The sequence below is a fragment of the Rhipicephalus sanguineus genome, chromosome 4 (genome assembly GCF_013339695.2).
Source record: "Rhipicephalus sanguineus isolate Rsan-2018 chromosome 4, BIME_Rsan_1.4, whole genome shotgun sequence".
Lineage (NCBI taxonomy): Eukaryota > Metazoa > Arthropoda > Arachnida > Ixodida > Ixodidae > Rhipicephalus > Rhipicephalus sanguineus.
Window position 1 is genome coordinate 106,979,533 of NC_051179.1, and position 10,364 is coordinate 106,989,896.

A 10,364-nucleotide genomic window follows, 5' to 3' on the forward strand; every position below is an offset into this window, starting at 1 on the left:
ATACAAAAGTAAGAAGCAGGTCTTTAGACGGTCTACATAAAATAGTCTTTATACAAAAGTAAGAATGAGGTCTTTAGACGGTCTATTGACAAATGTTACTAGATCGCAAATGTTACTAGACGGTCACCAATGTCAATAGATGGTTACTAGGTGGTCTACTCAATGTTACTAGCCATTTTTGTAAGGGAATACGCGAAGCAGCACATGCGCAGCAGTACCATCCCCATGGCTTTAGCTTCATTGCCATGAAAAGTTGTCCGCGAGTACAGCTCACACTTCTCCAAATATCTGTTGCTACAAGCATGCAAGACGGTAGGAGGCATGCAAACGCGAGAAAGGCAAGGGTAATTCAGGCCTCGTACGTTTATTTTGCGCAAAGCAACACACGAACAGAAAAAGAGCACGGGACTGGCGCTATATGTTTTCTGTCCCTGTGTTGCTTTGCGCCACAATTTTTTCTTCAGAAGTCATGAACCCCAAGAACACCTTTTGCTAAGCCAAAATTTATTTTGCTTTTTGTCTTATCTACAGAGCGGTTATTCGACAGTATGAATACATAATTGATGAAATGCAGCCTTATCGCGGAGCCTTCTCGAATAGTGGCTCCGAAACGACAGGCTGTCTCAGCGTCATATGAAGCTCGCAAGACAAGCGGTGGCATTGCCTACTGCGGGGCAGCGGAAGGCAGCTTGAAACGCGCGATTGTTCTCCAGGAGGTCTTGGATGCTGAAAAATAGAGGCACGTTTCATATGAACAGCGCTAGAAAAAAAATGTCGCTTTATTTCACTAGCATCGCCTTCTTAATACTCAACGCTTCGACCGCACTGACAGCCTTTGTCCGGCTTGCGTGCCGTCTTTCCTCGTTATTAGCACGGTGCCATTCTGATCACGCTCCAGGTACCCATATTGCACATGAGAAACGGGAAAAAATGCAAGATACTCGCCCTATATTTCCGCCTCGTGTCGTTGTCAGCCATTTGGATGAAACATATTTTTTCGTATAAGCGAAGATCCCAGTGGCGGCATTCTTTTCTCATTGTTTTTCCGTTGTTCTTCGTATTGTTCATTAGGTGTGACGATAATTATCATTATAGATTAGTCAAAATACAATGCATGAAACAACGAAGGGGTACATTTTAGCGCAAACTGTAAAAGAAAGGCACGAATAAGAAGTAGGAGAAAGTAGAAAGGTCGGGCGCGAAACTGCGGCGTTGTATTGCCCTTATCTGTTCATTACCGGAATAACAGGATCATGACAATTTGTTGTTCACAAACGCTACACTACCACATTAAAAGGCTCTTCAAGAACAATAAAGGTAGAGAAGAAATATTACCAAACCACAAATCAGAAAACATAGATAAGCGGGCAATAGGCCAACTGCTTGCGCATTTTTTATCGCACCTATCCCAATATTACGCTAAAAAACGTACATATCCATTATCTAAACTACATTTTATATTGTTTTTATTTGTTCACAACGATGTGCGTGTGCAACAGTAATGCAAGAATGAAGTTTCATACACTTGTATAAGCATTCGATGCTGTGCGTGTAGTTTTATGTGTGTTTCCTCTCTATGTTTTCAAGCTACATCGCCTCTTCCATTTATGTTGCCAGTGCTTGTGTTCAAACCGTTGTTTCAGGTGGGAAGACCCCGTCAGGCGTTAATGTCTTTTGTCCTCCCTTTCCTGAGTGTGACTTTGTACACTTGAATAAAGATCAATTACCTCCACGCCTTTTTGCATAGTGCCTCATCCAGGCCCGTAGCCAGGGGGGGGGGGGGGGGCTACCCCCCCTCGAAATTTTGGTGAAGTAAGTGTTTTTGCCAAAAATAAATAAATAGGTGTTTTTCAAATAGTCAAGGTTTTCAGCAAGTGCCCCCCCCCCCCTCCCCGCCGAAAAAACATTCTTGGCTACGGGCCTGGCCTCATCATTTTGATGTTAGTCTCTCTTGCTCAGTGAAGTGTGTATTCAACCTTTATATTCGTGCACGAATCACGCGTACTCCACGAATAATGACTTCTCTCAAGTAAATCTAAGTTTATCGTAACGACCTCACTGGTACTGCACCGCTGTAATGCCATGGCATACATGATTCTATTCCAATCTAGGCAAATTAGATATTTATTGTTTCTCTTCTACATAGAGTTTGAAGCCTTACTTTCGAGGAAGTCATATTGCTTTCAGTGTGGATAAGGTGCCTTTCGATGACTACTAGGAAGAAAATACCCATTGGGCTGGCACGCTCTCATATTGAGCGTATATTAGTGGTATTAGCGAGGTAATAAGGTTCGCTTCTCACCTCCACCTAGTTGGGCGTTCACGGGCGACGTGCCTCTCAGGGCCACCTTCACCATTGCAAAGGCTCTGCAGGGAAGCAAACGCGCAGTACGGCATTGCGTATACAATGGTGTTTGCCACACGCCCTCAAAAGCTGTTATTATGTGTGGTGTTAGCGACGTTAAAAGAAATGAAAACAAATTTAGCTTTAAGGTTATAACAGAAGAGGAGTTGATGTCTGCTAGAAATAATCTACAGGTGAACAAAGCCACAGGGATTGATGGTATACGAGCTAGGGTGCTGAAAGACAATTCAGGTATTTTGAGTACTCCACTATGTCACTTATTTAACCATTCGCTGAATGTCAATTCTTAGCCAGATGCATTATAAATGGCCAAGGTTGTGCCAGTATACAAAACTGGAAACCACAATATTCCCGGCAGCTACAGACCAATATCCGTATTGAGCATTGTAAACAATATATTTGAAAAGTTAATCGCCCAACAGCTGAATGACTTCCTTAGCAAGAATAACATAATTTGCCCGGAGCAGCATGGCTTTGTTCCAGGCAAATCCACATCAACAGCTGTTCTTACCTTATCTCAAATCATCAATTCTGCCCTTAACCAACAAAATGTTGTCATTGGAATATTTATCGACATAAAAAAGGCGTTTGATACCATTTGTCACTCGGCACTGATGGAAAAACTAAAGTGCTATGGTATAATTGATGGTGCACATGACTTCTTTTCCAGTTATCTCACATCGCGAAAGCAAAAAGTTCTAATTGATGGTTATCTATCCGAATCGAGGACTGTCACATGTGGTGTACCACAAGGATCCGTATTGGGTCCCATTTTATTTGCTCTGTACGTTAATGATTTCCCGCGAGTACTACAGTCTTCAAAAACATTAATGTATACGAATGATACCGTAATTTTATTCACAGACAATTCACTTGAAACCTTACAACATACTGTGTCCAATGAACTGCTAGCTATTTCAATGTGACAATCGTGACATTCAACTGCTATAAATACCGATGAAACAAAACATATTATTTTCCGGTCACGAATGAAAACTGTGAACTGCACTTCAATCAGCGTATCGCTAAATAATCAATCCATTGAATGTGTTCCGACTATTAAATATGTTGGTATTATATTTGACAGTAACCTTAACTGGAGAGACTAAATCAATACCGTTTGCAAAAAGTTGTCATTCAGCTGTTACACTCTCATACGCGCGCGTCAATACTTTGAACTGACTTTGCTGCGAACATTATATTTCAGCCTAATTCACTGCCACCTCAGCTACTGTTGTGAGTCGTGGGGCCAAACGTACACAACATACCTTACTCCGCTAATCCGGTTACAAAAGCGAGCTGTGCGTGTGATTACGTTCTCCTCGGGTAATTACCCCTCTAATATTCTATTTCAGAGAATGCGTATACTGCCGTTTACGGAGGTACGCAATTACAAGATTTCCTGTTTAGTAAATAAAATAATAAACACAAACACGCCTCTGCCCCGTACTATTTTCACGTTCCCGTCGTTAAACACACGGCACGCAAGCATCGGTAATCTTAACCTTCCTTTATGTTCGAATGTGTATGGTGAACGACTAATCCAATTTTCTGGTGCTAAGCTGTGGAACAATTTGCCTCTTGAAATAAAACTCGCAAGAAGTTTTGAAACTACCTGCAAACGATACTTCATTTCTAACCAGGCATGTTCTTCAGTTTTTGTTTATTCTTAAAAATTTTCTCATGTATATTTTTTGTGTTCATGATAGTTATGTATTCGTTGTTTTTTAGTACGGTTCCTTGAATCTGTACAATACTTTTCGCCTATGGATGATACTTTCGCTGTTGTTTCCTTTTCTGCACAAGACAGCTAATTCTTATAACCTTTTTTTTTTGTATTGGACCCATCACTAGCCGTTTAGGCTATGGGTCCAAATATTTCTATGCGCATTATTCATATTATGATGCAATAAATTCTCCTTGATTGATTGATTGATTGATTGATTGATTGATTGATTGATTGAAAGGCTCTCGGTAACAAGACTGTTTGTTGGCCTAGCTGGTACTTGCTTACTGACATTTTTAGCCGCGAAAGAGCACATACACAGATCAAAGAAACGCACAACGACAGGACGGGCGGCCCGTCCTGTCCTGGCGCCCGTCCTGTCGTTGTGTGTTTCTTTGCTCTGTGTATGTGCTCTTTCGCGGCTAAAAAAATGTCATTAAGCTCTCTGGTAAAGCTGGCTTCTCCACTAACGAAGTCATAATGAGGAGAAGAACGAATTATACTTCATTTGGTTGTACGTTTGATAACCTGCACGTGGAATACAGTTATGCCTGCGCAGATATGAGTGCAACACAAACGCTATACCTTTTGCATTACAATATAGCTATCGTGAGGCACAAGTCATCCAACGTAAATACCTCGCTGTCTCCCGTGGTCACTCGCATAAAAAGCGCGATTTGCATTTTAAGAGAAATTGTGGGTGACGTTTTGAAGTTTAAGCACAGACAAAAAAAAGCGGGGGGGGGGGGGGGTTGTCAAGAAAGCACACGGGAATGCTGGGCCGATGTCAGATGCTCCGGCCGTATAACTACCTGTAGGCGCGTCCTCCACGCATTATATATATATAGGACTGTGCTTCGTACAAACTTCTTTCTGGTGTGCTTGCGTTTAGCGTTTGTATCAGTTATACTGACGCAATTTATAAGTATTTAGTGTATAACAGGCTTGCGGGCTGGTGTTTCAGCCTTGGTGTAATTGTGGCTTTTATTTTTCAGCAGACGTTGGACACAGCGCTAGTGATGCAGAACTATCGGTAAATTGACTATCGATAGTATCGATAGTTTTTTTGAAACTATCGATAGTGTAAACAAACTATCGATAGTGCTACTATCGACAAACTATTGATAGTGCAATCGGTAGTACCATCGTTAATATTACTTTATAGCGATATTACTGCCACGCGTGCTTATTGCGTTGTTTTGACGTATTCGGGTTTCATCCAAAAAGACTATTAGCAACGTTTGACGCAGACCACGCAGTAATGTTTGAGAAGCTTCACAATTGTTTGAGACCATTCTGTTAAGATTACGCGCCGGACGCGAATAGTCAAGTTTATTCGAGAGTTTACGCGAGCACAGCGATAACGTTGGGAGGTTTGATAACTGATGTATAAAGGACGACGCGTTCTACCGATGATCAGATTACTCCACGGCTGACGACTGCTCCCTCCGCTATTAGTGCGCAACATGTATCGCTTGTATTTTGAGTTTTGATTTTCTGGGCACAAGTTCGCCCAAATAAAGAGCTCCATATTTTCCTGTCTTGCTTCAGCATTCTTCACCGTCCCAACCACGTGACAATACTATCGATAGCGGTGTGAATAACGATGGGTTTCTGGCCGGCCATATTGTCAAAATATTTGCGATAGCCTACCACCAGCTTCACCTAATTTATGAGCAATTTTTGGCAGAGACATTGCTTATTTCCGCAGTTAAAATGGCGGAATATAGCCATCAATAAATTCGTATCCAAAAGCAACCAGTTACACCTTACAAATAACTTCTTTATATATTTTTATTTTGAAATCATAAAATGCAATATCAATTTGAACCCGCGCAGTCCCACCACATGTAAAGGATTCCTTTCCGCTACAGCTGAACATTTTGACTTTACGACCGTTTGTCAGCAAAGTACTGGTGAAGACAACAATAATGTCAACTTTCTTGCCCTTCAGCCTGCTCCTCCGGCTCCGCTATGTACCACGCGCGCGGGGAACCAAGTTTATTCTGCAGTGAGTCGGCGCTGCTGATTTTATACTATCGATAGTACCATCGTTTTTCTTACTATCGATAGCGCTATAGATAGTACCATCGATAGCTCTGCATCACTACACAGCGCACATAACGAAGTCTTCAGGTTTCATAAATCGAGCAGCCTGCGACGGTACCTACACAGACCGGCGGGAATTTGTCTTGCGTACTTCGGGCTCGAAGAACAATGTGGCGCCGAATATGTCTGTCCGACGGATTTACGAATCTCACACCACACACCTATATTTGTCACAGTGCACGACCATTTATGCTAATATGATGATGGACGTTACGAACGTGCGAGAACATGTGCATGGAACATGTGTACAGCTTACAAGCGCATAGATCAGCGTAAAATTATGTTTATCTTCCGCCACCTTTTACAGCATTTACCGTAAACTATAGATTGTCATATCAGACCCAATATGTTGACAATGTATCTTTGTAAAAGCGGGTCCATTAACGCTCGGTGTGCAAATCACTCACCCATCCGTACAGCACGAAGAATAGCTGGTCCGGTTCCATGAAAACGGAGTCGCTGAGGCGTAACAATTTCTCCGAGCTCTTGCTCCTTCCTTTCAGTCTGTCGATGAGCTTATGATACGCCTGCGTCATTCAGAAATGTCAGTGCGAAGAAAACTTCTATTAAAAAATTCAGGAGTAGCGCCTATGCCTAATGTGCACTCTGAGATATATCGTGACTCCGCAACATAAATCTCCGGTTAAAGTTGGACCACCTGGCCTGCTTTAACGAGAACATATATAAAGCTACACTAAAGCATTTTATGGGTGCGGGTAGCGAGGGATCGCGATTCGGGTGTATTGGTCGATAAGGGCGATTGACAAAAATAGGTACTCAGTGCGCAGAGAAATGAGACAATTGAAGTTTACTGAAATTCTCATTATTCTTAACAATTGGGTGCTCAGGTTTGCATACCTAAACGAAAGCTCTACTTGCCACTGACCAGCATTTAGTTGCAACAAAATAATAATTACGGACTTTACACTGAAGACATGACTGCGACATCATTCTGCGCTGCACTTGCGCGGTCGATATCTTCAGGGTCGCGGGACGCAGACGCAGTGTCAATCTGTTAACAATAACGGTTATGCATACGACCACAGAATCATCAAGAATTCAAGCGCTACTACGCCTTTATCTTAACACTGTGTTCCGATCAACCCAGGTCATACATGTATCGACAGGTAGCGTTGCCGATGTTGATAAAATCATACAATAGCCATGAACTACTAATCTTCTGTTCTGGATAAGCAACGGTTATCATAGAGGGACTAGTTCAAACTGTGAATGAAGTGCCTATACCAGAAGTTATATCAATAAAAAAGAAGCACTTATAGCAAAATAAAGAACATCTGTTATTGTGGAACGCTCCAGTTTTTATAGTCCCTTTAACTCGATATGTTTGTGTGGTTGCTATTTGCTAATATGACGAGAGCAGCACGATTTTCCCGGATAATGGAGCGATATTCTTCCGTTGTGAACTATTAATCGTTACGCCGACGTAACACAGAGGATAATACTGGAGGCGTTCACTGACATTGCAAGAAACCATTCTTCTTTTCTTTCTTGAATGACTGATGCGACTCCTAGCATTCGCTGCATTTCACTGAGATCACGCATTGTAATTTCGTGTCGGAAGTGTCGCACCTTGCCTGCCGCTGAACACTGCAGAATGTGCAGATCCTAATGACTAGCGTATCGATCCTCATTGGTAGGCGGAATTAAACGCGAACAGAAAAGGCAGGGTGGAAACCACTTCGCGAAGCGTCTGCTTCCACGCACCCGGCAAGTGACATTGTTCACGTTTTCACTAAACGGTAAACCTGCCATGAATTTTCACTGAAGCTCAAACTCTTGGAATGGATATACCAGACAAGACTACACTTATCGAGGTTAAGTTGCGAGTCTAGCAACTGCGTAGATACTGTTAACGAAGAGGGACCTTCGCCTCAGAGCTAATTCAGGCTTTTTTCTAAACACGCGTGGAAACGCCATAATGTTACCATTGGAGATCCACAGAACTGATTTACTTGAACACTTTTAAACTGAGAGCGAAACTCATTTCTGCCCGCTCCAGGAAGTTACTACGGGGTACGAGTTTCAAGAAAAAATAACTGAAAATTACTTACTGAAAAGAACCACTACTGCAGACGAAATTCTACAAGTGCACAACTATGAACAAAGATGGACATCGGAGTTCTGTACAATGCACCTGTGAGAGCGTCTAAAGCGGCCGACTGCGATGTATAATTTCCCAAATAGCGTTATATAGTTGCATTACTTGCGAGGGTTCTGTAGAAGCCCTACACACAAACATGTTGTGTATACTTAGGAACGGTGCACACTAGAATAATGTCATTGGTTTTTGTTTTTTTCAATTCACTGTTATATGTACCGGTTCATAATGAGCCCCCCGCCTGATCCCTTGCCTCAAGATGAGGAAGTTGAAAGTGAAATATATGGACCTTGCTGAATAGTGACGTTCAGTTTCATTTCAGTTTACAGAGTTGTAACTTTAATCTGTCCTCGCAATTTTAACCCATACATGCCCAGTGTACTACATATAGGACGTTTCTTTGATGCTCTCTAACATCGCTATTTCTTTAGCTGATGACTAGCGCCACCTACAGCACATCAAGCAGGCCTCGTTCTCAACGTGTGCAAACCTAGACATTGCTTGCTTTTCATGCTGCCACGTGCCGACGGCTTTCTCCGGGCAAACGCGTGCTTTGTGTGAAAGACGTCATGGAGAGGAAGAAGTGCAATGTCGGTGTGCACGTGAAATGTTTCAAGGCCTACCACACCCGCACATAGCACCCCTAATGCCCAGTATCATATATGTATAGGATGGCTTGAAAAACAGTGTTGCCTTTACCTGGCGGTAAATAAAGAACTTGTGCTTTCTTTTTAGGGTATAAGTACACTTTAAAAAATATTTGTTTTGTCATTTTTTCTGAGTTTGGGCATATATGGGTTAATACAGCGAAACTGCAAAGCAATGAATGACCTAAATATGTAGCAAGCTACAGCTTACGGCAGGTAGACTTCAAATATTGGTTGTATGTACGAAAACCTCACAAACGCGACGGACGATTTTCTCAAATAGTTTCGCAGCACGACGGATGAGTTCAAAGGGGTGGATTTTTCATCAATGTTGCGGCAGTATGTGGGACATTATGTGTGTGGAAGTTTTCATTCCGTGCTATAGATAAATCTTGCGTAACCTTTTGTACCTTGTAAGCAGCCCCCATACGAAGCACTTGTATCATCGGACGCCTGTTGGGCCAAGCGTCGGTCTGAAAGAACAGAAGTTTAAACATGTAATTATCTGCGTTACGGGCCTCAAGTGGCGCACTGCTGATCGTCATCAAGGCATCGTAGTCCGTCGACTTATTTATTTCTCGATAACTTGAAATAACGTCATGTGCTGTTAAAACAATAATCCATAGATCATTCTTTCACGTGAACCAAGGGCAGGTGTGGTAGCACGTGCAAACGGTCATATGTCATGCTTGCATGCATTCGTCTCCACAAACTGAAGAAATGCTTGTTATATCTGCCTCTCGAACACATAGTTATGTGCATGAAGCCTCACGCGCCCATCACACCACAAATTGATCAATCGAGCACACGGCAGTGCACACCTCCATGTTATATTTCACATTTTTCTCTATAACAATGTGCGCTATTTTGTTTACTTGCGTCCGTCAGCAACACTATTTACGAATGTACGCATATTGTTGCTGTTTATTGTATGTTTGGAATACATGCTGTATTACTGGCAACTGAAATTTTTTTTATTCCTCAGAATTACCCGATGTTTTGCGTGTCTTCATATGCACGCTTATATAATGCCTTCGAGCCGTGACGGAGAGAACCCAAATGAAACAAGGCATCAACTACACGATGAAATCGGTTCAAGTTGCCAAGTATTGCCTATATCTTGTGTATGCTGGTTAGGTGGTGCACACATATTTCATGAGCAAAGAAGGAGCCATCTGTGATGAAATACCCTATAGTATACAGTAATTGAGTATAAGTCGCCAAAAGTGGAATTAAAATCATTTGTCACGCCTGCAGAAATAGACTCTTGTCACTCCCACCACGCGTCTGTTCTTACGATGCGCGAAATATACCACACAAATAATAGCTTGATATTGTAGCGCCTGTTGTAGCGCTCACGCGCCGCTAAAGAGAGGTACCATTTTTTTAAAAATCATA

At 42.2% G+C, this 10,364-nt stretch overlaps 1 protein-coding gene across 1 annotated transcript in view; it reads right to left on the minus strand.

The window, feature by feature from the left end:
- Window positions 1–521: 521 nt before the first annotated feature.
- Window positions 522–10,364, minus strand: part of LOC119391486 (uncharacterized) — an 84,997-nt gene continuing 75,154 nt past the window's right edge. Inside the window, exons 19-22 of the mRNA XM_049415302.1 lie at window positions 9,377–9,439; window positions 6,608–6,727; window positions 2,303–2,367; window positions 522–726 (exon numbers count right to left, since the gene is read on the minus strand). Coding sequence (XP_049271259.1) covers window positions 630–726; window positions 2,303–2,367; window positions 6,608–6,727; window positions 9,377–9,439 — 345 coding nt within the window. The 3' untranslated portion in view covers window positions 522–629. The remainder of the gene's footprint in view (window positions 727–2,302; window positions 2,368–6,607; window positions 6,728–9,376; window positions 9,440–10,364) is intronic.